We start from the raw sequence: 27,475 nt of genomic DNA on the forward strand, positions 1-27,475 counted from the left end.
ACCTGCTGCTGCTCTTCTTTTGTTGTTGCCGGCCGTGCAGGCTGGAGCCCGCTGGAAAAGCTTCTTTGGCCGGGGGTAGGAAAGGAAAAAATAAAGGAGGGTTGCGCCGCTGCGCCGCCGGAGGGGGAGCTGGGGCGGGGCGGGGCGGGGCGGGGCGGGCGGGCGGTCATCTTACAAAGAGATGAGTCTGGAGGTCTCTCTGCGGGATTGGAAAAAGAGGGAGGGGGGAGGGATTGAGGAAGGTGAGGTAGGTAGGCAAAGGTGTGTCAGCGCGAGTGGGGCCTTGCTTCATCATCTTGTTTGCCCAAGGTCCCACCGGCCGGAGGAAGGAACGCAATAAACACAGCGCGGCTAATTGATCGAGGCCCGATTAAAATTGTCTCATTGGTCCGGGACCCGATCCGCTGTGTGCGTGCGTGTGTGTGTGCGCGTCTGTGTGTGTGTGCGTGTGTGTGTGTGTGTGTGTGTGTGTGTGTGTGTGTGTGCGTGTGTCGCAAGGCGCTCAGTCACACAAGCGAATACGCACACACACACACACACACACACGAACACCTCTCGACCCTGAACTGTCACCGCGCCGTGACCAGAAGGTGATTTTCGTTTTTATGGGGGTCGCGCACGTCACGCGCGTGCTCACGTCGTAGTTCCCGAGGCGTGGATTATGGCAAGGATAGGCTGCCGGGTGTCGGAGTGTCGGGCACGGTGTCCGGCAGCCAACGCCCACGCACGGCTGCCCGTGCGTCTGTCTGTGTCTGTGAGGTCCGAATCACCTCGAGACCTACTTATTCCACCCTTCGCAATGATTTCATTTACCTGTGCCACTGTGTTTACCAGTGTGCTGGAACGTTGCGTTTGCGGATGCGTGACGCTCACTACCCGCGCTGTCCTGCAGAGCGATTCCGAGGGTCGTTTTCGTCGCTCTGTCTCTGTCGCACTCATGGGGCGTCCCGCATAGGTGCGAGGGAGACGAAACGCTGGCGCTTGGGGTAGAGAGATGCGTTGTTCCTCCGAGTCTCGTTCCTCGCCAACCAGTGTGCCTGCAGACCGATTCCGAGAGTCGTTTTCGTCGCCCTGTCTCTCTCGCACCTATACGGGTCGCCCCATGAGTGCGAGAGAGACAGAGCGACGAAAACGACTCTCGGAATCAGTCTGCTGTGCCCCACGCCTGTGCCCCACGCGGCCCCACGCCCCGCGATGCCCTGGCTGCCCTGGGTGCCCCCCGCGGTGTTGCCGTAAGTAGGCTTCACACATGGAACTTGAAGCAGCCTGTCGGTGCCTTGCCGCCTTGCCGCCCCGCTGCCTTCTCATCGTCCCGATCGTCCCGATCGCCGATAGGTGGTGATGATAGAGCAGCGGCGTCGGCTCGGCCGGCCGGTCCGATTCCGCGCAAGCGTCCCTCTTTCTCGCCCCTTCCTCTACGCCATGAGTGCGAGAGAGACGGCGCGACCGTGTTCGGAATGAGTCCGGATCGGCCTATGCCGTGATGGATGTTGACGCTGATTACAAAGGCCGCAAAGACTGGGAAGGAAGTGGCTGTTCGAAACTCGAAACCCCACCGGGGCACGGTGGGCCAGAAGACGGTCATCGTCAGCGGCGCTGTTAGGCCTCAACAGACCTTTAGCGTTCGAGTAAGCAACTACAACAAACACAGAACTCAGACGGAGGCGGCCAAAACTCTGGAAGCGTTCCTACCTCCAGAGTCGCTAAGCAGGACTCGAACCGAGAGTGCGACCTCACCAATGGATTCCTCGTTCGGAGAGCAATCCATTGGTGGGGTCACACGTTGGGTTCGAGTCCCATTTAGCGACTCTGGAGCTCAAAACGCGTTTAACAGTTTTGACCGCCTGCGCCGGTCTTCTGGCCCACTGTGCGCGGCCCCTCCGCCTCCGCCGCGCCACTGCGAGGGAAACAAAGTGATCGGCTAATTGTCGGGGAAGGCCAGCGGCGGCCAGTCGCGGTACGCTGCGCAGCCTGCGCGTCGAAAGGCGTCGAAAGGCGGTGAAGGTGAGCCTGCCAGTGTGTCTGCCAGCCTGCAGCAGCGGCCTGGCGGCCTGGCCAAGGCAGAGCCAAGGCAGCCGAGGGGTCAAGCTCCCTTCAGGACCTCCAGGACCTCCAGGACACGGCAAGGCGGGCTGGCTAGGTCGGGCCAGGGCGTCGCCCGAATCAAGACCGCCCTGGCCACGCCACTGGTAGGGCCCGGTAGGGCCGGACCGGACTGGACACCACCGGGGCAGCAGACTGATTCGTTCTGGTCGCTCTGTCTCTCTCGCAGCCACACGTGACGCCCCATGAGTGCGAGAGAGACAGAGCGACCAAAAGGACTCAGTGTGCAGGACGGCTTGCTTTGGTTCCGACGTTCCGACGCGGTCAGGGATGGAGTCCATTAGGCCCTGATCCATCTGACTAACTGACAGCCCGGGCCGGCGGCGCGGTGACGCCCTGACCGAGGCCCTGACCGAGGCCCTGCAGGACTGATTCCGACCGGGAGGTCTCTCTCGCACTCATGGGGCGTCCCGTATGAGTGCAAGAGACCTCCCGCTCGGTATTGAGACCTAGGCTAGGTCTCTACTCGGTATCAGCCGCCGTTTTGGTCGCTGTGGCCGCACGCATGGGAGTCCATAAGAGCAAGGGACAGCGACCAAAACGACTCTCGCGGCATCAGTCTGCTATTGGGGCGGGGCGGGGTGGGGCGGGGGTGCCAGCACCGGCCTCGCCTTCCGGCACGCCAAGGCCGCGACCGTCTTCGCGCCTCGCGCCCCGCCCACGCCGTGGTGCGTCGCGGAGCAGGTGGCGGCTGGCGGGCGTCGCCGCGCCGGATGGGTGCCGGATGCGCGCTCGGCGGCCCGATAGGCGCCTGGAGGCGCTGCTGCAGCGTCGGCGCCACGGCGCCGCGGGGGCGTCGGGCCAGCAGACTGATTCCGCACAGTGCGGAGGGGCCCACCCGCATCACTCTGTCTCTCTCGCACTCATGGGTACTGTCGGTTGGCGGGGCCCCTCCGCACTGTGCGGAATCAGTCTGCTGGGCCATCGGGGCGTCGCGGCGCCGGCCGCCGATTGGCCGTCCTCTCTCTCTCTCTTTCTCTCTCTCTCTCTCTCTCTCTCTCTCTCTCTCTCTCTCTCTCTCTCTCTTCTCTCTCCGAGAGTCGGTTCCGCCGCCCTGTCTCTCTCGCACCCATGAGTGCGCGAGGGACGGGGCACAGTGGGCCAGAAGACCGGTGAAGGCGGCCAAAACTCTAGACGCGTTGGCTCCTGCGTCGCTAAATGGGACTCGAACCGAACGTGTGACCCCACCAATGGATTCCTCGTTCGGAGAGCAATCCATCGGTGAAGTCACCCGTTCGGCTCGAGTCCCATTTAGCGACTCTGGAGCTCAAAACGCGTCCAGAGTTTTGGCCGCCCCTTCCGGTCTTCTGGCCCACTGCGCGGGGCGACCTAAACGACTCTCGGCATCAGCCTTGTCGCGACGTGTCGATCAGGAAGTACGCGGCAGGCTGCAGGCCCTGCAGTCCCGCAGGCTACAGAGTCGCTTTCGTCGCTCCGTCTCTCTCGCACTCATGGGGCTCTTCGTGAGGGTGCGAGAGAGACGGAGCGACACACCGCTCTTCCGAGTCGCGCGGCCGGCGGCACGACCGCCACGCGGTGATGTAGGCCATCTCCACGGCGTTGCCACGGCGTTGCCAGGGCGGCGGCAGGTCGCGGAAAAATAAAACAGCGAATAGCGGCGCCCGGCCCGCGGCTTCGAGGCTTGGCTCGAGAGTGAAACGGCCGCTCCGGGCCTAATCCGGGCCCAATCCGGGGCTAATCTGACAAGCAGTAATTCGATACCGTTTGCGTCTCTCGCTTCTGTTTTCGCTCTTAGTTGTTGTTGTTGTTCTGGTCGCGCGTGTGCTTGCCAATCCGATTTCGCACGACGAATCGACGAATCCGCCCTTTCGCAGTACGAAAGCGCCGCCTTGTTGTTGTTGTTGTTGTTTTACCGCGGCCCGGCTGGGAAGCGATGGAGCAGGGCCCTACCCGTTTTCGCCACGCCGCCGTAGGCCCGTAGGCTCTCCTGGCGCCTGCAGCGCGGTTGCACTATTGTGTCATGGCGTTGCCGCGTTGCCTAGCAACGACCACCGAGTCGTTGAATTAACCATAGTCCTTATCGGTTGTCAGTTTGGAGGTCGGGCCCGTCGGGCCGGCGGCGAGGCTGGCGAGGCGAAGGAAGGGTGCTTGCATGGATTGTCGGGGTTGTTTCGTAGACTTGTTTGCGCACTGGTAGTGCAGGTCCTCAAGTCCCCGGCGGAATCTGTTTACGGGTGGACCGTCGCGACAGCCGTGTCCGCGACCTGTCAGTCGCGCTGTCTCTCTCGCACCCTTGCGGGACACACCCTGAGTGGGAGAGAGACAGAGCGACGAAAACGACTCGCGGAAGGCACAGTCTGCTGGCACTCTAGGGAAACCCGAAGCCTGGGCATGTCGAAGCAGTGGAAGCACTTGGCGGAGTGGAGAGACGCGAACGCGACGGCGAAGACGAGGAAGACGAGGACGCGGCACAAAACGCTGCCGTCGAGTCGGCACGGCGAGGCTAGGCTAGGCCTGGGCTAGGCCAGGCGAGGCGCGGTCGGCGGCGCGGTCTCCGTTTCGCGTTTCTCAGCTTGTCCGCGTTTCTTTATCATTTTCCGTGTGAACGCCGCGCCGCGCCGTCGTCGAGGACCGTGGCGGTCGTCGACGCCCCGCCCCGCCCCACCCCCACCACCCGCCCCACCCCGCCCCGCCCCGCCCCCACCCCGCCCCGACTTCCGCCCTTGTTCTCCACGCTCTGCTTCGCCTCCTCCGGCTTGCCGGCCTCCGGGCCTCTGGGGTGCCCAGCAGACTGATACCGAGCACCGCTCTGTCTCTCTCGCACTCACGCAGCGTCCCGTAAAGGTGCGAGAGAGACGGCAGCAACGAAAGCGGTGCTGCGGCGGGGTGCGCGGCGCCGCCCCGCGACCTGCGACCTCCTGCCGTCGGTCTGTCTCTCTCGCACCGGTATGGAGCGCCCCACAAGTGCGAGAGAGAGAGAGAGAGAGAGAGAGAGAGAGAGTGTGTGTGTGCACGTGGCGTCCGGCGGCGACCCCTCCACCCGTCCGCGGCGCGCGGGCTGCGCGGCGGAGCGCGGCGAGGGGGCGGCACGCCACTGGCGCACCGCGGTCTATCTGTGCACGGCGATCACTCACCTCGCCGCGCACCTTGCTGCACTCCGCGCCGCGCAATGCATGCCACTTCTTGTTGTCGGCCGTGTGCCGCATTTGCATAATTTGCAGCGCGGTCTACAATGGGCGCGTGGCTGGATCCCCCTTCGAAAAGGGGGGGGGGGGTGTCTGGTTGGCACGCTGCTCAACACTCTCCCGGCCCCCAAAGCCCCGAAAGGGCGTCTCGTCGTGCCACGGGCCAAGGCCCCCGACGACGGCCAGTCTGCTGCGCGCTCGTGTGTGTGTGTGTGTGTGTGTGTGTGTGTGTGTGTGTGTGTGTGTGAGTGTGTCAGTGAGTGAGTGTGAGTGTGTACGCCCTGCTTGATTTTCGGCATTGCCGCTTCCATTGTGTTGGCGGGCCGCTGGGCCGCGCTGGGCCCCACCTTCACCACCTCCCCGCCGCGCCGCGTAAAACTGTCGGGTCGTATCAGGCGGGCTGGCGGCCTCGTCGGAGCGGCCCGGGTCGAGGTGGGTCGAGGCCAGTGCTTATTCCCAGTTTGATGCATCCTTTTGGGCCCTGCCTGGCGGTGCCTGTGCCTCGCGGTGCCCCGCCTCGTCCAGCCTGCCTCCTGTCCGCTTTCCCCGTCCCCGCTTTGCCGCTTGCCGCTTTCCAGGCTGTGCCGCGGTGCCACGGCCATGCCATCCATGACGCCGGCCGCCGTTGTCGTCGCTCCGTCTCTCTCGCACCCACACGGGACGCCCCGCGAGTGCGAGAGAGACGGAGCGACGACTCTCGGAGTCAGTGTGCCGGCCGCGGCGCGACGCGCTGTGTTGCTGCTGCTGCCGCCGCTCGCGTGACGCGGCCGACGTGGCCGTCGTGGACGTGACCGACCACCGCGCGGCCCTTTTCAAAAAATAGTGGGGGGAGGGGGTAATGATATCCGGTGGGGCGGGGCCGGCGGGGCAGGGGCGGTGATGCACCACCGTGATCCTGCACGCCGACGTGCACGTGCCAATCTTGCGTGCGTGCGTGCGTGCGTGTTGTTGTTGTTGTGTGTGTGCGTGTGCGTGCCGGTGCATGGCCACACACAACCCTCTGCGTCCGTCCTACGTGGGGCAGTGGACTGGCCGTCAGTCAGCCCGTGCCGTGACTTTGAGCCTCGCCGACCGCTGTCTCTCTCGCACTCACGGGCGTCCGCGCAGTTGCGAGAGAGACAGAGCGACGAAAACGACTCTCGGAATGAGTCTGCTGTGGCTCTGCTCGCTCTGCGGGCGTGCGAAAGCCCGCAAGCCTTGAAGCAAGCCTTGAAGCAAGCCTTCCCAGGGATACTTTGCAAAGTGCTGCGGCTGCGGCACTGCGGCCGCACATTGCGGTTCGGTGTGGCGGCGTCATCAACGTTTTCGCTTTTTATCGGTGGCGTGCCGTGCCACGACGCGCCACGCCGTGCCGCCGTGCCGTGCTGCGGTGGCGCGGTCTGCCGTGTCGTACTGTGCAGTGTACTGTGCGGTGGCGGCGCGGCGTTTCCGATTACTCCGAACGGCCAGACCAGCGCCAAATCGCCCTCTCTCTGTTTCTCTCTCCCGGCGTTTGCGCGTCCTGGCTGAGGTCCTCTGAGGCCTGCTCGCTGCACTTCCCCTGCAGACTGCATCCGGAAGTCGTTTTCGTCGCTCTGTCTCCCTCGCACTCTTGGGGCGCCCCGTGTTGGCGCGAGGGAGACAGAGCGACCTAAACGACTGTCGGAATCAGTCTGCAGCGTTATGGCTCGCTGGGACTTCCCTGCTGGTGGAGTCCACTGCACTGCACTGCAGTGCTGTGCTCCGTGCGAGGCCGTCGGCTTCGCACGTGGCCTCCACGGAGCGCAGACAGCGCCAGGCGGCACAGGCAGCGCGGGCACGGTGGTCGAGGCGGTCTTCATGTCCTGCGCGACCTGCAGCGCGGCCCTGTGTGTGGCATGAAAGGCTGCCATGCAGCCATGCACCTCGTGCCGCTGACGCTGACCCCGTGGCCTCGGGGCGAGGCGGGGCGGGGCGGGGCCGCGAAAGAAGAAAGAAGCTGTGGGAAAAGCGGGGAAGGGGGCGACGACTTCGGGGAGGGCTGTCTGCCTGCAGGCTGAATCCGAGAGTCGTTCTCGTCGCTCTGTCTCCCTCGCACCCATACGGCACTCCCCACGAGTGCGAGAGAGACAGCGCGACGGAAACGACTCTCGGAATCAGCCTGCAGCCTCTGCACCACGCCGTTGCGCCTACCCGTCCTACCCATTCCCGCTGCCGTTGCTTCCCTTTCCCTTAACGGATTCTCGCGCATGATTTTGATTTGTCGAAGATGAGGGCCCGGCGGCGCGGCGGCCTGCTGGCCGGCCTGGCGTCGGTGCCGCCCGGCGCAGCACGTCTGTATCCGTATGGGTTTACAGTGGAGGAAACGGGGGGAACCGGTCCTGCTGCCTGGCCTGCATGTCCGGGGACGCAGGACGCAGTCCTCGGCCGGGCTGGTCAAGCCTGCAGACTGATTCCGAGAGTCGTTTTCGTCGCTCTGTCTCTCTCGCATCTACGGGGGGCGCCCCATGAGTGCGAGAGAGACAGCGCGACGAAAGCGACTCTCGGAATCAGTCTGCAGCCCGTGCACGTGCCCCCCGCCCCCCTTTCCTTGATAGCGCGGAGGTCGAGGCGAGTTAGTCAATGGAACCGACTCTCGGGACGCCCGTGCTGGGCAGGCGGGGCAGGGCAGGCTGGGCAGGCGGTGGGCGAAAGAGGGAAGGCGCCGTTTGGCTTTGGCTGGGATTCGAATCCGCGACGCTGCTGACCAGCAGATGACTCCCAGAGTCGTTTTCGTCACTCTGTCTCTCTCGCACCCATAGGACGGAGAGGCGAACAGTGTGCCGAGCGGCGGCGCGGCGGACCGCGGACTTCCCCTCGCAGCCCGCTTTGCCCGGTTTGCCTCCGAGTCCTTTCCTTTCGAGTCCTTGCAATGCACCATGCATCCCCTATCCACCGGATTACCTCCAATCCTGCACCGCCCCCGCGGCCCCCTCCCCCTGCCTTCCAGCCGGCCAGCGGGGTCGAACCCTTCTTATCACCCCCCCCCCTTTCCCCTCCCTCCAAAGCGACGTCCTTGTGCGTCCTTGCCCCCCCGATCCCGATCCAGATCCAGTCCTTGCGGGCAGGGCGCTGGGCTCGACCGCTCCACTCCAGAGACTCCAGTTCCTTCCAGCAGAGCACGAGAGATTCGGGTTTCGACTTGTCTGATCGCGGACCGGCCGCTGTGGGTCGTCGTCGTCGAGGAAGGCGACGGCATTGCGTGACGGTCGGCAGGGCACACTGTGGGTGGATTTTACTGTGGGGGTGCCCTAACCTATATTCTGGAATCATCATTTTTGATGTCACCACAGAAGCATGGTTTTGATTTAAAAAAGAACACAAAAAATTTATGTCTGGAATGAAGGAATTTGATTGAAGGTGAAAGAGAGATACACTGCTATGAATCAGTCAATAACCCTCTGTTTTTGTTTTCTGTTGCAGATTTAAAATGGGAGAAAAACGTGGAACCAAGGCTTTAGAAGTGTGGTGCAAAAGAGTGACGGAGGGCTACCCAGGAGTGAAAGTCGAGAACATGACAACATCATGGCGTGATGGCTTAGCATTCTGCGCTCTGATACATCACTTCAGACCAGATCTCATGTAAGTCTACTCACCATCAGAAGCCTCGAGTAATTCTGAAGAGTTGTTTCTCAAATTTTAATTCTTGTTTTTTGTTTCCAGTGATTTTGACAGCTTGGACAAGCGAGATGTCTATCGCAATAACGAGCTGGCTTTCAGAATAGCTGAACGACATTTGGGCATTCCAGCTTTACTTGATGCAGAGGACATGGTGGAATATGAAGTCCCGGACAGATTATCCATGCTGACATACCTATCACAGTTTTATCAAACGTTTGTCAGCCAACAAGGTATTTTTTAATTCATCTCATCTTTTTTCATTTTTAAATTTGTCATTATTTTGTGTTAATGTTCTTTCACCCAATTTTTGAACAAGGACACTCTCCGAATTCAAGAACACCTGTGAAGAGGTCTTCAGTGTCACCAATGCTCTCATCTTCACCTGATTTGTCTCCCAGTATGTCTCCCACATCATCAAGCCCTCCGACAAAGGTATGCTCCACATTTCCTGTGTCTTTAAACTTGTGCATTTGCACTCGTCTAGAACTTTTGACCTTTTTTTAATGTAGCCGCTTAAATTTTCTGCCTGTCTTTCTTTTCATAATTGCTATTGCCAATGCCATATTCTGTTGCTGTTACATCACTGCATCCAAATGCAAATGGCTGATGTGCCATATTCTGTTTTCTGTTACTTTGTGTCCACTTTTTGTCCATATGCCAATATACACAATGCTTCAAGATAAATTTTACTGCAGCTTCATGAGGTTTCATTTGCTTTGAAAGTTTCACCTATTCACTGTTTTTCTTGCATTTTGCTCATTCTTTTGTGTTTGCATTTCATGATCTCATATTGCGACCCACAATTTGGCTTCGTTGCTTAATATAATTTTTTTGTCTGACATTTGGGCTTTGTTTTTATTGACAAAGATAAAAACATCTTTGTTTTAGTAATCAGTAATATTTTTCTGCTAAGAATTATTTTAATGTGGAATGTTTTATGTTTTTGCCCTTTTTTAAATGCTTCTTTCATTTTTTGGGTGGTAAGTAACTTCTAAAAAAAGAAAATCATGTTTATCTTTTCCAATTTTGTACAAGCTTTCTTACTCAAGTCTCTAAGCAGTGTGGGTTGATTTTAACAAATACTTATAACAAAGAACAAGCAAATTGGGTAGTCTTTGCATGAAGTCAAAGTCAAATATCTTAAATTCCCTTCTTTTCCTTGAATACTTAGTTAAATTATCAAATTTTTAATTTTATTTATTTTTTGTATGAGTGTTAGAGCAGTTGCACATAGATTTTATTGTTTCTCAATGCACACCAAGTCACTGTGAAATATTGCACTCAAGATGTTCTATTTTTCTAAATCACTTATTTCCCGAGCAACATGGCTCTTTATATGATTGCAACTCTTTTCTCCCATGCCATGGAATATTATGGAAGAATGGTGCACATGTAGTGTAATAATGAATAAATAGATTCTCTTGTTGCCATAAAATAATTTTGCCGTTAACGGTTTTGAAGTTGTCTGAAAATACAGGTTGTTTACTAATTATAATACATTGGCTTGGATGCTGTGATGTAAGCATGGAGAGTGAATTCATCGTTCTAACAAGTGAACTGTTTCAGGTGCCTCATGTTTGAATTATTAGCAAACAAAGTGCCTTATTCTCTGTTTTTGTTCCCCCACCTCGGTATTCCTTATTCTAGTCCCACACTGCTAAATTTGTCTGTCTTTTTTCTATTCTCGCAGGAGGAAAGCTTGGACATTATGGGACAGTATAAGCCTGAAATATTCTGCTAGAAGGTAATTGTCTTTCATTTATGACTTAAACAAACCAAGAGATAAATATGGAAAAAAAATTATTGAGATTGGTGCAATTAATATTTTGTGATCAGTTCTATTATTTTTAGAATGCTATGTTTTTGTTTCAAAAATGGTTTCTATGGGGCATGCCGTGGAACAGTATGACTGTATGGCTGCTGCTTAGTGTGCTCCAGATTAGATAAAGCTCATGGCTGAGGCCAGAGTATCAGCCATAGCACTGTACTTGTTGGATTGTCATCTAGAGTCAGGGCTTGGCTTTCTAGCATAGTGTTGAGTTTCTCTGTCCATGGCAGTTTTACGTACTTTGAAAGCCTGTGTCAGCGAGCACCCTCTCAGCTGCCATGCTGTCAGAGAAGAGGCGGAAACATGGAAACCAAATGAAGAAGTTGAAGTTTTAATCTGTTATTTTGTTGGTGTTGCACAGGTGGCGGCGAGGGGCGTGACAGTGGGATCTTCTTCCCGGCCAGCCCACGACTCATGCACACATTGTGGATTACCAGTATTTCTGGCTGAAAGGCTCCTGGTAGGCTCAAAAAGAGCACTCTATCATCGCACTTGCTTCCGTTGTGCTCGTTGCTCGGCACAATTAACACTTGCCAATTGCTATGAAACAGAAGATGGTGGCTTTTGTTGTGAAACTTGCCCTGATGAAGAATTGGACAAATCTGACACTTCCAGTCAAGGAACGGATCGGATTGATTTTTCGGATGGCAAAAGTGAATCGTTGTGTAGTGCTGAAGTGAACCACAAATCTTTCCAGCGATCACTAAGTGACGATGAGAAGACTGAATCTCAACAAGCAAGAGCAGCCAATTTTTCTGATGAATATAGTGCTTTATTTGAATCTACTGTGGAAAGCAGCCATAGGAAAAAATCCGAAACAAACTCAATTACTGATAAAGCGTCCCTCGCCATACCGCAAGAAGTGCCCAATGATCTCTTGAGCAAATCTGATGAATCATCTCAGAAGAGTTTGCAAAATCCAATTGTATATAGTAGATGTAATGAAGGTCCAACTGACAGTGATCCAGTGGGCCAATGTGATGAGCTCTCAATGTGTCAATCAACCAAAGAAGGCACAGAACATCTGCATCAAGATTTCGCAGAGTGTGAGAGGCCGTTGAGTGGCATCAAACAAAAAGGTATTGAGAGTGATGCTCCAACGGAAGTTAATGTAAATAGCCCTAGTTTTAATAGTGACTCTGGTGTTCACCAGTCTCCTATCAGTGTCAGCACTGAGCATAGTGAAGTGAATAACTGTACCAAAGATTCAAAAATTTCCAGTGCTGGCAGCTCAGCTTCTTCTATTGTTAAGATGAGAAGGATGTTGTTTGAAGGTGATAATACAAATACAAAGGTCGAAAATGTTACTCCCCTAAGAAAATTGAATAAGGTTAAATCAGGAGAAGTGTGTAATGTGGAAATGGGAGATGCTACACTAATAGATAAAAAAGTAGAAGTTGTCTTGGTTTCTGAAGACTGTGTAGTTTCAACCAAGGATAGAATAGCTGAGAAGGATGAGATAAGTGATGGAATTGTTCTGGATATTAAAGCAGACTGTGAACTTTCTAAAGGTGAGCTAGAAAGTAGCGTGCATTCTGCTGATGGCGAAAAGATCCCTGCAGACAAGATTGACAGAGAGGAGAATCTTACTGTGAAGGGTGAATTTGTAGCAAAGTTGCAAAAAGATGTTGTTGAAAAAGAGGAGAAAGACACTGTTGCGCCAGATTTCTCAGCAAGTGTTAAACCATCAGTGAGTCCCAGAAAGACGTCTCTACCCCACAAGCATCCAGATAAGGTGCCATTGCAAGAAGAAAAAGAAGAATATCCTGTTGAACTAAACCCATTTGGAGACGAGGATGAAGAAGAGGCAGCTCAAACAGTGCCGAAAGTTGTGAAGGTTGAAAGCAACAATCCCTTTGGCTCAAGCGATGAAGAAGATGAAGAAGTGGTTTTAAGGAAAAAGTCCGTTCCTGAAAAGCCTCCAAGGCCTCCACCACCACTTACAAATTTGCAGTCTGGTCGTCCTGCTACGATGGCTACAGTTCCCTCAGTGTCTCCAGTACCTGCTCAGAGAAGAGTTATTCCTGCACCTGTCAGCCTGAATCCATTCTGGAGTGATGGGGAGGAACCAGAAGATGACAGTGCTTCTACACCTGTGCCATTACCAAGGATGACAGTAAGGTAAGGTAATTTTACTCCTAAATCTTTTAAAACTGTTTTAAATTTATCAATTTTAATAATGTTTTTCCAATGCAGTAGATTAACTCCTGAACCGAGTCCAAGGCCTCGCACAACCATAGGCACTCCTCAAAAATTATTGAACAGTTCGGGAAAGTTTGGATCATCATCTTCGCTAACAAGCATGGTGTCAAATACTGGTACTCATCGAAGAAGCAAGAAGCCTGCTCCAGCACCGCCTTCATTGACAGCAGATAGTTCTTCCTATAGAGGCTCTCTTCCTCCATCTCCTAATCCTAGTATTGTGAGTGTTTGTATTTTATCTAATTGAAAGTCAAGTTTCTGACAAAATGTTTGTGAAGCTTTACTTTGATTTTCTTTATTCTCTCTTAGCGATCTCCTCACAAACGGAAAACAAGGCCTGCCCCACAACCACCAACAGCTTTAGGAACCGCAGAAAAAACTGCCTCACTGGATGGGCGAAAATTACAGAAAGATGAGGCAAACCGGAATACTCAAGCCACTGGTGAGTTTATCATTTCAAGAAAAAGGGTTGGTAAAATACTTTGCCAACGCAATCAAGTTACAATGTTCTGTTTACTTTCTATCTAGATAAGGAAGAACCTTCTCTGCCTCGAGACAAGAGTACTTTTGGACAATGGAAACGAAAGAAGGGTCCAGCTCCTCCAAGGCCAGTACCGCAGAGGAGACAGGTAAACTCAAATTCCAACCGAAGCATCAGCCTTAATTTTTCCTAAAGTAATGACCGTTCGCTTTCTGTGTGTTCCTGTGTATTTAGGTGCGTGCGATGCCAATAAAAGAATTGCGTAGGGAACTGGATGATATTGAAATAAAACAGCTTGAACTGGAGAGACAGGGTGTAAAACTAGAGCAAACTATTAGAGGCAAGTTTGATGAAGCTCCCTCTTTAAATGGTATGTTTCTATTTTAGTTCTTTCCAAATTAATAGTGTTCTTTATTACCTGTTTTTCATGATAAAATATGTTGACACTCTGGGTTTGTTTTTCAGAATCAAGCATGACACCTGATGTTGAAGATCTAGTTATTCAGCTGTTCGAGCTTGTCAATGAGAAAAATGAGCTGTTTAGGAAACAAGCAGAACTTATGTACCTGTAAGTAATGTTGTTCTTTCAATGTAATTTGCAAATCCTGTCAATATTCCTTTCCCCGTTATTTATTATTAAGTCGTTTGCTACAGGAGACGACAGCATCGCTTAGAAGAAGAGCATGCTGAGCTGGAATATCAAATAAGGTGCTTAATGGAACAGCCAGAACGCAACAAAACAGATATTATGAAAGCCAGAGAAGAGGAGCTTATCCAGAGGTACTGTGCAAAGAATCCAATAATTTCTTCCCTGATCATTGTTGCTTTGCATTATTTGTCAGCCTGCCTTCTGCCCTAAATTCTGTCATGGTGTGTGTGTTTCTTGACAGGCTTGTGGAAGTTGTGGAACGTAGAAACGAAATTATTGAGTGCCTTGAAATGGACCGTCTAAGGGAAGCAGAAGAAGACCAAAGTATTCATACCCGTCTGGGATTGTTTGCAGGTAAGCAAAGCTCACTCCAAAAGATCTTTTTTTTTCCCCTTCATCTCTCTCTCTCCCTTTCTCTTGTGTTATGCATTTAAGTATATTTTACCAAATAAAAGATTTGTTCTTGTTCTTTTATCTTGCAGCTAAAAATACAGCAGACCTGCAACAAACGTCACCATCAAAGAGTAAGAAAGAAAAGAAGAAGAAGAAGGAGAAGGATAGTAAAAAGAAGAAAGTTGATGCAGACAAGGACATTGATGAAGTTGAAGCTGCCGCAGCAGCTGCTGTGAAAGAAAAGAAAAGTAAAAAGAAATGGTTTTAGTGCTAAGTGTTAGCTGAAATCACCTTTTTTTTCATTTGCCAGATAGCCAATGTCTGGTAGTGCCAGAAGTGGTCTAGTCTTAGTACGTTCAGGAAGTTTTCATTTTCATCTCAACCCTGTAACTCTTCCTCATTTCGCTTTGTTTGATCATGAAAAGTGGTGGAATGCCTGTCATTAGCCTGGAGTAATGACATTCCCACTTATGTATGTTCAAGTATTTTACGTTGCCTTCATTCTCTTTGCCTTGCCCCCACATTTTGGGAGTCCTCACAATACACAGTTGCACTCTCCTTTTAATCTAAATCTATAATCTAATTGTTTAGTTTGTGCATATGTAATTTTTTTCAATGGAGCAATCGACCACTTTTCTGTGTTACCCTATAAACTCTCAGATAAAACAGTTACTGTAGTTTTAATTTGAGAGACACCATTTCATGTTCATCTTGTACTACATTCCTGTATTCCATCACCTATGAAGTTTGTATGTATCATTATTTTTGTTTGTGACAATTTTGTATCTTCTTTATGTCTTTTAGTTATATTTCAACTCTGATTTTGTGTTAGGTAATAATGATAGATTCATTGTTACATACAAAAAGACTGATTTGGTAATAAATTTACTACTATACACCAGTGTACTCACTGTAAGTTTAAAGAAATAAAGAGTAGTTCTGTACTGTTAATTTGAAATTAAGAAATTAATAATTTTACTGAAACCTTTGTACTATTTGTTTCACTTTCATTGTACCTCTTACAAAAAAAAAAAAAAAAGGAAAACTGCGTCGAGCATGTAAAGAGATGTGTGGGAAGATGGCTCAGAGAGTGCGGCCGCCATGATATAGGATCAGGGTTCGACTCCCAAGCAAGTAGAGGCCTTCAGTCTAATGCTGTTTTATTTGTGTGTCTTACACGTCTTATCTAAACATGGTGGTCTACCTTCCCGGTGCAGTGTTACATACAATGCCTTTTATTGCGACGCTTTTTGAGTTATGGTGCGATGATCAATGGGTTGCCCACCTTCCCGGCGCATGCTAAAATAATTCCAGTTTTTCAACAGTATAAGACCAAGACCGTTTGGGGTCGAAGGAGTCTGATGAGGGAGTGCCGCAGCACAACATACTCGAGTATAGGCCATTTTAAATTTTTGCCCAAAACGTAAAAAAAAACCTCGACCACCCCCGATTTGTCCGAAATTCATATGGAACGTTTCTATAGGTCTAAGAAACGGATGGCCGGTGCCCAACGGTCCTTGGAGCATTCCATTTGGCGTGAAAATGACTTTTCGCAGGATGCTTGTAGAGTTATAGAAGCTGTGGACGGTGGGTTGCCTACCTACGTGGCGCATGCTCAGAGCAATCCAGTTTTCTACAAGAAATTGGCCTTTAGAGCCATAGTGGCCTTCGAAATAGTGTCAGGGGTCTTCAGGGAGTGCCTCAGCACAACATACTCGAATTTGGGCCATTTTAAATTTTTTGCCCGAAACGCGAAAAAACCATGATGTATAGCCTTAACATTTTTTCGACGAAAATGATCGACCACCTCCGATTTGTCTCAAATTCATGTGGAACGTTTCTATAGGTCTAAGAAACAGATAACCGGTGCCCATTGGTCTTTGACGCATTCTATGTGGTATGCAAATGACTTTTACCGTGACGCTAGTTGAGTCGGGTGCCTACGAGTCCGGCGTCTGCCCAACTAATACCAGTCTTTCGCTGGAAAAAGACTGTAGACTGAGCAGGACCACGTCCTCGAATCGAAAGTGAAGTCAAGTTCTCACGCTTGAGTGCGGGCGCCGTGGAGGCAGGCAACCCATCGTGTCGACCACGCAGATCATTGCCAACATGCAACATTGAGACCTTTCTCGGCGAAGTGGAAAGTGTATGCGCTTCGCGCTTGTCATGAATTTGTGAGGTGAAAAATGGGAGGATAGGTAATATTTTTTTCTTGAATTCATTCAAAATACGGTTTGTTTTAGAAGTTTATTTATTCGTTCGATACAGTAAGTAGGTCGATCAGGTCGTCGGCCTCGTCGCCAGCAGAAGAAACGCGACATCAACAACAGAACGTGCGGGGCAAATTCCAAAACCACTCAAAACACCTGTTAACTCATCAGTCTCCGTCTGTCATCTGACAAAACTTCCGCAGAGGTACCTATCGCTGGAAAAAATCTGAAAAAAATAAATGGTTGGTTCTCTTCCAATAGCAGTGAACATTGACGAGAACTTATCGTGGAGGGCCTAACCTTCATCCTGTACACTTTTCTTGATATCTTATCTCTTTTCTTTAACCTTTTACGAACTGTTTCTGTTTTGTCTGTCACAGGATTGACGTCCTTTTTCTTAAATATTTTCTGATGGTAAAATGCAGTTAACAGTTGTGCCTCATGAAGAGAATATTTTCACTATCCAAAAAAGTTGTTTGTCGCAATGGACAGTTTTTGGTGAAAAAAATTCAGATGAATCACATAGAGACGGAAGATTTGCTCTTGTTCAAATCTCAGATGTTGCATTCTGTGTGTGCAAACTATTTTTCCAGCGAGAGGTCCATCCTTCATATGTCCATTTAGACACAAGTGTAATACATTTCAAAAGTGAAGAAGCTCATGCCTTACCAAAATTTCCATTGTCTATTTCTGATGGACTAGTACATGACAACAAAATACAAATCCTTCCTCAAGTAGTTCCTCTTAAGAAATTAAACCTGACTGTGATTGTTCAAAATCTGGTGGATATAAGAAAATGGAAGAGAGACGAGCAGAAATTAAAAGAAATAGTACTGGAAATACTGAAAATGTATGTTGTCACCAAAGATAGTGTTGTATTTTTGAGGAATTTGAAAGATAGCTTACGTCATGGAATCCATAGTTTAGTTGTTCATTCATGCCATCCTTCTCAAGAACTGAGTCCTGGTCAAGTTACTTCGAAGTCTGAAATATCAATTGTGCGAATTGTAAGCAAGTTGAGGTTTGAACAAGGCTTGGAACGATCTATGGTGCCTAAAATGGGTGGCCTAGAGAAGTCTGCTTTGTTATTAAAGGATATCATAAATTCAAATATAAAATATAAAAGAACATTCAACAAATGCCCATTGAAGCCCACCAGGCAGGTTTGTTATGAATGAGATATAATAATTAAATACCAGAAGTACCAAAACAAAAGATACGATTTTTAATTTTTCTGATTTCCAGGTCTTATTGACAGGCCCACCTGGTTGTGGCAAGACAGCATTGGTAAGGCAGGTAGCAGCAGAGTGTGAAGCTACACTTTTAACAGTTTTGGGATCAGAGACAACATCCTCTAAACCCGGTGCATCAGAAGAGGCTTTGAGAAAGATTTTTGATGAGGCTTCCATTCTGGCTGAGGAACATGAGAGTGGTGAGATTAAATAATAAAAAATATTTTTGAAAACCACAACTTTCATTTAGATTGCTTTTGTAGACAAAGCTGTAATTCCTACTCCATCTTGCTTTTCCTCTGATTTCAGGTGTGTGCATACTCCTCTTGGATGAAATTGATTCCATATGTATTCGTAGAGATTCATCCCAGAGTTCTTCACACTCTGTAAGGAATACAGTTCTGCTTCTGTCTTTGTTAGATGAAGCTAATAATTTTCCAGGCCTTATTGTAATTGCAACCACAAATAAAGCCAACAGTCTAGATCCATCCGCTCGAAGACCAGGGCGACTTGAAACTGAAGTATGACAACCACAATATTTTATAAGACAGAACAGTGACAGAAAAATTGTTTTCAGTTTTCATTATTATCATTATTGTTTTCAAAGGTCTTAATAAGTGTGCCCACTCAACATGAGAGAGAAGCCATAATGGAAGTGCTAGTAAAGGGATTGGCATTAGATCCTTCAACTGCAAATGATGTTGCTAAATATGTGGCAGCCATCACACCTGGGTATGTTGGAGCTGATTTAGCTCTTGTTTGTCAGGAAGTCGCTCTTCAAAATTACCGAAGGTATGTCCTGTCCCATGTCGTAGATTTTATGAGTTGAAAGTGGTTTTCTTTTTAACTTACAAACTGTCCTTGCTTCATTTGTTCACTTCCTTTAGAAACAGTATTCATGTTTCCTCAACGGGACCTCCGCTTCCAAATAATGTGTGGTCCTTAGCTTTCAAGCGAGCAGTGTCTAAAATAAAACCCTCAGCACTACGAAGTGGCCTTGGGGTTGTTTTAACATCTCCAATGAGTATGGATGCCATTGGAGGTCTACAGGCAATCAAGAATGAACTGCGTGTTGCAATTGAGTGGCCCTTAACTCATCCAGATGCATTCACTCGCATGGGGCTTCCAGAGCCCAAAGGTAAAGTTTTTTTTAAGGGACTGCTCGCAAAATAATTTTAAAACCAAGTTACTAAACTAAGTTTTAATTTTCCTTTAGGTGTCCTGCTGTACGGTCCTCCTGGGTGCGCTAAGACAAGCATAGCTAAGGCTCTAGCTTCAGCTACCAATACAACATTTCTTTCAGTCTCAGCAGCAGACTTGTTTTCTCCTTATGTTGGTGAGGCAGAGAGATCTGTCGCTGAACTGTTCCATCGCGCTCGCACTGGCGCCCCTAGCATTCTATTCATTGATGAATTAGGTGACACTCGAAAGCCTGGATATTTATCCCCCCTCAGTTTTATTGTTGCTTACTGTAAATCTTTTCTGTGTCCTAGATGCCCTTGTTGGATGTCGTGGTGAGAAGGAGGCAGGAGCTCAAGAACGAGTACTATCAGCATTTCTGACGGAAATGGATGGTATAGGAATACGTTTAGAAGGCGTGAAAGTAGATGATGAAGAAAAAAAACTAACAGAAGGGGTTGCATTCGACCATGACAAAGAGGTTCACATACTCTCATTTAACTTATTGGTTTGAAAAAAGTATTTTAAAAATACTCCTTTTAATATTATTGAATATTTTAGGTGCCAAAGCAGTCAGGGAAAGTAAGCAATGTTGGAGTAGTAGTAATAGCTGCTACTAATCGCCCAGACATGATAGACAGTGCTCTCTTGAGACCAGGGCGCTTTGACAAGCTCCTGTATGTCCCTGCCCCAAATACTAAAGAAAGACAAGAAATTCTGCGAAGTGTTACGATGAACATGCCTCTTGATAGTTCTGTCGACTTGCAAGACCTGGCACAAAGAACAAATTTATTTTCTGGAGCTGATTTATCAAATCTTTGCAAAGAGGTACCTACTAATTTGTTTTTTAACCTGAAGTACATTGTCATGTATAAAAATTTGTTGGTTGGGTACTAAAATCATTGATGTAACATTACAGGCTGGTCTCTGTGCTCTCTCCCTGGATGGTATGTCTGTGGCACAAATAAGCCATCATCACTTTGAAATAGCTCTTTCAAGAATACGTCCATCTCTTACTGAGGAACAAATAAGGTGGTATGAAGATTATAAAAAGTCTTCATGACTGGATTTTTGTGGGTATAAAGAAAATATTACTTTTCATTTGACTTTTGTTTTATTAGAAATTTTACAATTCCATATAATTGTTGAAAATGGACATAGTCATCTGATTTACACTGAGCCTATGGTAACAAAATCCTTGCATAGTTTTTTTTAAATCCACTCAGGAGAATAAATTTTCTACAAATGGTTGTAACATGAATGATGATGAAATGATTTAAAAAGTGGAAAGATACTTTGTCAAATCTGTTGACAAGAACAAAAATATAAAAGAGGTTTCTTATATAATCCATATTAAAGGCACTACATACATATCTCACAAAGTCCCTCAATGAACAAATATAATACATCCCTTGTGTCAATTTATTTTTTTACCCAACCTATCCTGCAAGTAGTTTGAAAATTAATTAAAAACAAACAAAACAACAAATTACATTATCCCTGCCATGATGTGTTGTTCCATTCATTGTTCTTGCATGTAAGCCACGAGGTTTCCCTCCATCCTGCTTACACTTTATACATGGACGATTGAGTAGAAACTTTAAGTATCTCATGAGCAAAATGCCCCACATAGAAAGCTAGAAAGGATAAGTGTGGAGGGGGAAAAAGCTAAAAAGAAGACGTGAGCCCATCATTAAGACACGTCTTCTCAAAATTTTAAAAATTGGCAACTTGGTTACCTTCTTATACCTCTCTCAGAAACAGATTTTGACACAAAACTCTAGTTTTGAATCAAAAGTTAGAATTCTCTAAAATTCACAGGCGCCACACAAAGTTGTGGCATTGTCAATTAGTATAATATATATATATATATACAAGTCTAACAAATAAGGAAACACAATGAATTACATGCATGAGATTGATAATGAACAACATTTCACGACCATCACACACAATGCTTTGCATGGTAGAGAGACAAGTAACCAAAATAATTTAGAATACAAGGTACACAGCTACCAGTCTCCCTACTCTGTAAACCACAAAACGGACAGCTTCTGTTTGTACCAAGGTGAATCATCTTCATCGCTCTCCCCAACGAGTTGGACCCAACAGTTCCCAAGACTTACTTCGCGAGTCACGAGTCATGGCTTCAGCTACTGGCTGGCAGGTACGAGGTCAGGCTGGTTCTGCCTGGAGACGACAACGATCCGGGGCATGGCGGCGTCCGAGCCGCCGGGCGAGCTGCTGGCTGGCGTCGTGGCGGCCAAGGCGGAGGCGGGGGTCGCCGCGGTGGCGACAGAGGAGACGCGGGTCATTCCCTGCGCCGCACCGCCAGCAGCGCCAGCCAGCCCGACCACGCTCACCGTCTTCTGCCCCATCTGCAGCTTGAGGGGCTGGCCTGCCAGCTGCAACCGGAGACACCCGCAGTTAAGTAACGACCACACTGCTCCAAACCTTGGTTCCAGCCAAGTGGGTCCCCTGGCACACACACACTCACCTGACCCTGGCCCGGCATCGACAAGATTTGCCCGGAGCTGAGGATGGGTTGGCCAGGCTTGCCAGGCTTGCCCTGGATCGTGACCGTCTTGGCGGGGCCGCCCTGCTGGCCGGGCACGGTGATGGTGATTGGCTTGCCGCCCGCAGCGCCCGCCTGCGCGGCCTGGCCCGCGGACATGACGATCATCTTGACACCCTGCTGGCCTGCCACCGTCTGCGCCCCTGCACCTGAAACAGCTGGGGCAGACGACGCCGCGATTAGACCTCGATCCCCATCCAGGCATCACCGAGCCCACTGGCCCACTCGACTTGCTCGTGGTACCGACCTTGCGCCGCCCCCGCCTGACTGTTGGTGAGAGTTTGGACCGATCTTAGGGCAGAGCCTGATGTGACCATGATAATTTGTCCTGTATTTGACCGGCCTAAAACTTGCTGGCCTCCACCAGGTTTGGTGATAACAATGGTTTGCTTTCCAGCTACTCCTGCTTTGCTCACTAGAAAAAAAAAATTTTAACATTAAGTTTTGTTTAACTGTGGACTAAGATCAACAGGTTTATTTTTTAAATGGTTTACCTGATCCAGGGTTCAACAGCTTAACTATAGTGGCTCCTTGAGGTAGATTGCCTTGTTGGATTGTTGTTCCTTGTTGAATGGTGCCACCTTGTGTGTTTTCAGCCTTTACAGTCTGAATAGTTTGCATGTTCCCACCGGTTTTACCAGGAATAAGGCTCATTTTGGGCATCTGAAAGAATAAAAAAAATAAAATAATAAGAACATAAAACAACAAGGATTGAAAATGCACAGGATAACTAACTTACAGAGGCCACAGTCATTCCTTGGCTGGTTTTCACAAGAGTAACAATTTGGCCAGGCTGATTTGAACCGGGTCGTTGGAGGAAAATCTGTTTACCCGGCTGTCCCGGAGCAGCGCTTCGAAGCAGTGTGGTGCCAGGCGACGCTAGTCTTACAGTCTGACCTGCTTCGACAAACAAACAGTGGTAAGTTGGTTTCCTCTCGATGGTCTGTCCCTAAAAGCAATGGCCTTGACGACTCACCCAGGGCGCCTGACGGGGAAGCCACTCGGTAGGTCGGAGAGCCCTGGGCCTGCACGATCCTCATAGGGCTACCGGTCGTGGCCGCAGCGGACGCGACCACCGCCGCCACTGGAGTGGACGAGGCCGCCGCCCCGGGGGCGGCAGCCACAGGCGTAGCCGGGGACTGCGGGGCGCTAGTCGCAGGGCTGGTGGCCGCCGCCTGCACCGCCTGCGCCGCCTGCGCCGTCACCTGTGGTGCAGACCCTGCCGTCACAATGCTGCTAACAGCTGCAGCAGTAGCAGACGTTATGGTGGTGGTGGCGGCGCCCACTCTTCTGGGGGTTCCAGCCGCCTTGGAGGCAGCAGCTGCCAAAGCCTGGATGCCCATCTGGCTACGAGCCTGTTACGCAAAACATTCACACATTTCAACATCAAAAAGGACCATTGTGGTCAGCCAGTGGATTTGGAAAGTACTGCCGTTTGACAACTCGCAGGAATTATCTAAACAGACAGTCACTAGCGAAATAAAAATTGCTTTAAAATTTCTTTAAAAAAAAAAATTCTTTTTACTAAATAAAAAACTGGCCATAAGTTCTAAATTAAAAAAAAATAATGAAGGAACTCTTTGAGAAGGAAAAGATGTTTGTAACAACTTCTATCAGGCAAAACAAAAAAGAAAACAAAACTAACAAACATTCAAAAGCCATTCATACCATGCCCTGAGGGATCACATCTGCAAGACAACCTAAAAGGTACAGAAGATAAGACTAAAATTGTCCGCCACCACAGAACAAATAAGATTCCCGTAACCTGCTAGTCTACTGCAAAATCATAAAAAAAATTCATTAAAACCAAGATTCTGCAAAACAAACTACAATTCCAGAACAATACACAGACTCCAATGTTACTATGGGGTTGACACAAGCAAATCATCACATAAATGTGACACTAATCTACGTCAAAGAATTAAAGGGTAGTTCAATGCTACAGAACAGAAGCCCACTTCCCACTTCCTTGTAAAAATGCTGATTGCTAGCCCATTCACAATCATAGCAAAAAACAATCATATACTTAATCTTCATGATTTAACTACTGGCTTGATATAAACTTAAAGTATGTGAGGTATAGGCAGTGCCAGGATAAGTCCAACACTGGCCAGCATCAAATTACTATATGTACATACTTAAAATTCATGCAAAACTAAGAGCAATGGGAATATCAAAATATGGGTCTTGCTCACCACAGGTGACGCAGTGGATCCTGTGCCAGTAACACTAGTTGCTGCCGTAAGGCTGGCAACTGTTGTTACTGTTCCTGATTTTGCCGACAGCAGACTTTGACCAGGTGAGATCACGCTTTGGCCAGCAGGACTCTGCATTCGGATCAGACGAACTGTCTGTGGTCGCACCATGGAGGGGGAAGCAACGCCTGTTGACACAGGCAGGCGCACTACTGGCCCTGTTGGTGCACTAGGGGCTCCCGTGCTTACCACAGTGCCAGCTGGACGAACAATTGTTGTTGCAGTCCGTGGAGAAGGAGCTACAATTGGACGAATGGGCGTTGGGGTACCTGCTACAATGCAAAATCATTGTTGCAATAGTTGCAATGAGACATTAATATTAAAAGAGCAGCAAAATGAGAAGACATACCTTTCAACACAGTTTGGGGAGTAACAACAGGTGCTGGAGTGGCTGCCTTGAGAGGTGATGGTTGGACAGATGCTGGTTGAACTCGAGCAGGGCTAGCTGACAGGGCGTTAGCTGCAGCTACTGGGACAGGCTGTCGGGGAGTCGGAGGCGTGACACCCACACCAGTGGCAAGTGCTGGAGGACTGCTTACAGCTACTCTGGCAGGTGCAGGTGAACTCAATGCTGCAGTCGTAGTAGTAGATGTAGTGGTAGTGGTGGTCTTAGACGCTGCAGTTGCTTGCGTTGTGGTTGCAGATGTCGGAGAAGGCAACTAAACAATTTACAAGTAATTAGTAAATAAAAACAGAAGCAACATGTACCCATACATAAAGATAGCAATACAGCAAAACTCACAGCAGGAGCTGATGAAGTAGGGGATATATCATATTTTTGGATTTGTAAAATATAAGCATCTGCAGTTGGACATGCTCCCCAATACACTTCCAGCGATTGAGTGAAGGCTTTCGCTAATTGAACTCTGCCAGGCTGAGCTGGTTTTTCTGCTTCCAAATACCACAGGTCTTTACAACACACCTACAAACGAAATTGTGTCATGTAAGGTCTAGGGCTACTATCTTGACACTGGGCAGGACTAAAGTAGCAACAAACCTGATTGTTCCATGCTTTGCGATAGCCATCACGGCCTGACCACACATACATGCGAGTGTGGATTCCAACAGCACAGTGCCCAGCTCTTGCCTTGGGGACATTGTCTTCATAGGTGTCCATTTGAAAGCTTTCCCAAGTCATTGATTCTAAAATCAGGCAAAATAAAGACATAAAGAAATAAATAATATGTAAAGTTTCTTGTTATGTTACATGCAGCCCATATAAAAGCTTAAGTGCTCTTGGGACATGCCAATATTTTAGAAACACTCTTCTCTGAGGACGCATGTATGTATCTGCTTATAAATCCAAATCTCTTACCTAAGTTTAGGCAAGCTAAGCTGTTTGTGCATTTCCATTCCTTTTCATGAGTGGCTACTTTGACATCATCCAAGACCAATGGTACCCAACCCCCAAAGACAAACATTCTATGCCCTATCAAAGTTGCTGAATGAAGAGACCGTGGAAGCGGAGCGATGCCATGCACTGTAGGTTTGTGCCAGTGCATAGTGTCTAAAAACAAATTGAAAGAATACATTAACATCCATTTTGAACGGTTTTGTAATAAAGTGTTTTCACTGATGAAATTTTACCTATGTCCAACATCCACAAGTCACCCAGACGACACCCACTCATCCCTCCGTAAATAACGAGGCTCGTGCGGCCACTTTTGTCAGTGTATGCCACAGCAGTGTGGCTCTCTCTTGGTGGTGGTGAGTCCCCATGGGTCAAGGGAACTTCCCATGAGGTTTGGTTATTTCCTTTCAGCTCAAGGACATACAAGTCATTCAAATACCTTGGTATATTATTTTTTGGATCGTCACTGTCATTTGCTAAACCCCCGAAGAGGAAAACTCTATTTCCAATCAATGTAAAGCTATGGCCAAGACGGGGACAAGGTGGCGGGAACTTTTTTGGTGGCCGAGGGCTTAATACCTTCCATTCCCAGCGGCTAGCCTAAGGGCAGGTAAGTAGAGTATTTAAGTTCAGGATAAAAATAAATGTTGCGGAAGGTACAAATCCACAAACAAGATAAAAATTGACACTTTACCTGGAGCTCGTACAAGTCAGCTGAGTATTTGCCATACTCAATCATACCACCAAACACGAGTATCCGAGTTCCATCTGCCACAAATCCATAGGCAGCACAACCTGCTGGGATATCTCCTTTGCATTGTGGAACAAACCATTTGTTCGTTGCTGAAAGTAAATAAATTTGAAAATGAGAATTTATGTTAAAGAATGAATATGAATGTTCAATTCAGTTTCTCAAAAAGCATCACATAAACATAGAGTGAATTACATGTCAAAAGTCTCAAAATGTCGAAAGCGACGGAAGTCTGACTTTCATATCTCAGATATCAAGAGGAGACCAACGTAAAAATAATAATTTGAGTGCGCATCAAGTGGATAGCAAATTGCGGTTGATAGCAATGGAATTGGTGAAAGGGGTATCACGTAGAGATGTGATGTATCGTGTCACGGTCTACACCTTCATCGAGTGCAGAAACACATAACCTCCGCTATCTCGTGTCGGAGTATCGCCGGCGTATGCCGTATTGGCAACTGAAGCATTGGGAAAGGAAAGACACCAACGACGAAAACGAGCCGGGTGCATGAGGGCTTTAGAGTGACGGTCTGGGATGTGCCCGTCCGTGCACGAGAGAAAGATTCGAGGTAAAAGACCGGGCAGGAACTGAACCTCTCCCTGTGTCTGCTTGCAGTTTGACACTTGTAGAAGCAAGTGTTTTGAGGGACAAGAAGTGAATGCTTTCGCATTAATGATGCGTATATTGTCGAGGGGAATGATAAAATGATGTGACATGCATAAAATTTGGAAAGCTCTCTTTAAATTTGCTATGAAATACAGTGTCTTCGTCTGAAGCTCAAGATGGCGCTAAGCCCCAGCGTCGAGGCTTGGCTTGACATAGCGTAGCGTCCCCCAAACAAACACAAACAAACGTCACGGACAACGAAGATGCTTGATTAAATATTCAGAAAGTGACTTTCCGGGAAAAGTTGCGGGGAGGCGCTCCCGCCATTGCATATGCAAACAAAAGGAGATGTTCAGATGACCATAAACCTAAAATTGACAGCGCAGTAATATGACCATGGTACGCTGCAGGAGGCGGCCATATTGGATAACCCAAGTAAACCGCCAAATCATAACACACCATTTATTTGAATGTAAGGTATGCGGCGAATAAAATTTAATAACCCCACATAGGAGAGGAGGTGCGATCCCATTCCAAACACACAAATATGCGTTAAAACCATTACAAACAACCGAAAACCCCTTGGAAAGATGGCCCAACACCGCCATTTTGCCCTAGCATAAAGGGCCTAGACGTCGGCCGCTCAAAATATTTACCTGTGTTAAAAACATGAAGTTCGTCCACGATGCCTTCATTTCCTCCGCCAAAGACGACCATTAAATCTTTAATCGCAACGGCCCGATGTCCATGCCGGGGCCGGGGTTGAGGCCCCGAAGGGTTATGCACCTTATTCCACTTAAACAACGGCTCAGCCATATTGTTGTGTTTTGACTGTTCGTCTGCGATTTTACCCATGATGCTCAACGATAAGTATGAGAAACTATACGGCCGTCTT

General features: G+C 48.8%; 3 protein-coding genes across 16 annotated transcripts in view; 2 read left to right on the forward strand and 1 right to left on the reverse strand.

Annotated features, from left to right (window-relative positions):
• The window catches only part of LOC117651707 (MICAL-like protein 1), a 43,012-nt gene extending 27,634 nt beyond the window's left edge, over window positions 1-15,378 (forward strand). Inside the window, exons 1-13 of one of the 5 annotated variants that reach the window (XM_034395977.1) lie at window positions 8,287-8,470; window positions 8,670-8,828; window positions 8,910-9,097; window positions 9,184-9,299; window positions 11,057-12,816; window positions 12,892-13,117; window positions 13,207-13,339; window positions 13,426-13,526; window positions 13,613-13,748; window positions 13,844-13,946; window positions 14,033-14,158; window positions 14,269-14,381; window positions 14,510-15,378. In XM_034395977.1, the coding sequence (XP_034251868.1) occupies window positions 8,677-8,828; window positions 8,910-9,097; window positions 9,184-9,299; window positions 11,057-12,816; window positions 12,892-13,117; window positions 13,207-13,339; window positions 13,426-13,526; window positions 13,613-13,748; window positions 13,844-13,946; window positions 14,033-14,158; window positions 14,269-14,381; window positions 14,510-14,688 (3,333 nt within the window). In that variant the 5' untranslated portion in view covers window positions 8,287-8,470; window positions 8,670-8,676 and the 3' untranslated portion in view covers window positions 14,689-15,378. Of the gene's footprint in view, window positions 1-8,286; window positions 8,471-8,525; window positions 8,547-8,669; window positions 8,829-8,909; window positions 9,098-9,183; window positions 9,300-11,056; window positions 12,817-12,891; window positions 13,118-13,206; window positions 13,340-13,425; window positions 13,527-13,612; window positions 13,749-13,843; window positions 13,947-14,032; window positions 14,159-14,268; window positions 14,382-14,509 lie in introns of those variants that run through there. The other 4 variants (XM_034395979.1, XM_034395978.1, XM_034395976.1 and 1 more) reach the window with 4 other exon arrangements.
• A 1,147-nt stretch (window positions 15,379-16,525) lies between these two features.
• On the forward strand, window positions 16,526-20,142 carry LOC117651816 (spermatogenesis-associated protein 5-like protein 1). Of its 4 annotated transcripts, none has more exons than XM_034396206.1 (11): window positions 16,526-16,618; window positions 16,689-16,872; window positions 17,011-17,793; window positions 17,876-18,062; window positions 18,172-18,383; window positions 18,470-18,654; window positions 18,750-19,000; window positions 19,079-19,279; window positions 19,356-19,522; window positions 19,603-19,869; window positions 19,961-20,104. In XM_034396206.1, the coding sequence occupies exons 3-11, from the start codon at window positions 17,050-17,052 to the stop codon at window positions 20,102-20,104; spliced, it is 2,358 nt and encodes a 785-aa protein (XP_034252097.1). In that variant the 5' UTR covers window positions 16,526-16,618; window positions 16,689-16,872; window positions 17,011-17,049. The 4 variants fall into 4 exon arrangements, with proteins under 4 accessions (XP_034252097.1, XP_034252095.1, XP_034252096.1 ...); XM_034396204.1 differs by having other exon boundaries at window positions 16,689-16,835; XM_034396205.1 differs by lacking the exon at window positions 16,526-16,618 and having other exon boundaries at window positions 16,686-16,835.
• Window positions 20,137-27,450, reverse strand: LOC117651815 (host cell factor 1-like). Of its 7 annotated transcripts, none has more exons than XM_034396200.1 (14): window positions 27,237-27,450; window positions 25,917-26,065; window positions 25,459-25,822; window positions 25,187-25,378; window positions 24,869-25,014; window positions 24,614-24,793; window positions 24,221-24,530; window positions 24,061-24,140; window positions 22,593-22,821; window positions 22,356-22,513; window positions 22,111-22,279; window positions 21,864-22,031; window positions 21,539-21,774; window positions 20,137-21,446 (listed from the first exon to the last, which is right to left on the reverse strand). In XM_034396200.1, the coding sequence occupies exons 1-14, from the start codon at window positions 27,433-27,435 to the stop codon at window positions 21,195-21,197; spliced, it is 2,832 nt and encodes a 943-aa protein (XP_034252091.1). In that variant the 5' UTR covers window positions 27,436-27,450; the 3' UTR covers window positions 20,137-21,194. The 7 variants fall into 7 exon arrangements, with proteins under 7 accessions (XP_034252091.1, XP_034252089.1, XP_034252090.1 ...); XM_034396198.1 differs by having other exon boundaries at window positions 23,812-24,140; XM_034396199.1 differs by having other exon boundaries at window positions 24,061-24,143.
• Window positions 27,451-27,475: the final 25 nt, after the last annotated feature.

The sequence above is a fragment of the Thrips palmi genome, unplaced genomic scaffold (assembly GCF_012932325.1).
Source record: "Thrips palmi isolate BJ-2018 unplaced genomic scaffold, TpBJ-2018v1 HiC_scaffold_6, whole genome shotgun sequence".
Classification (NCBI taxonomy): domain Eukaryota; kingdom Metazoa; phylum Arthropoda; class Insecta; order Thysanoptera; family Thripidae; genus Thrips; species Thrips palmi.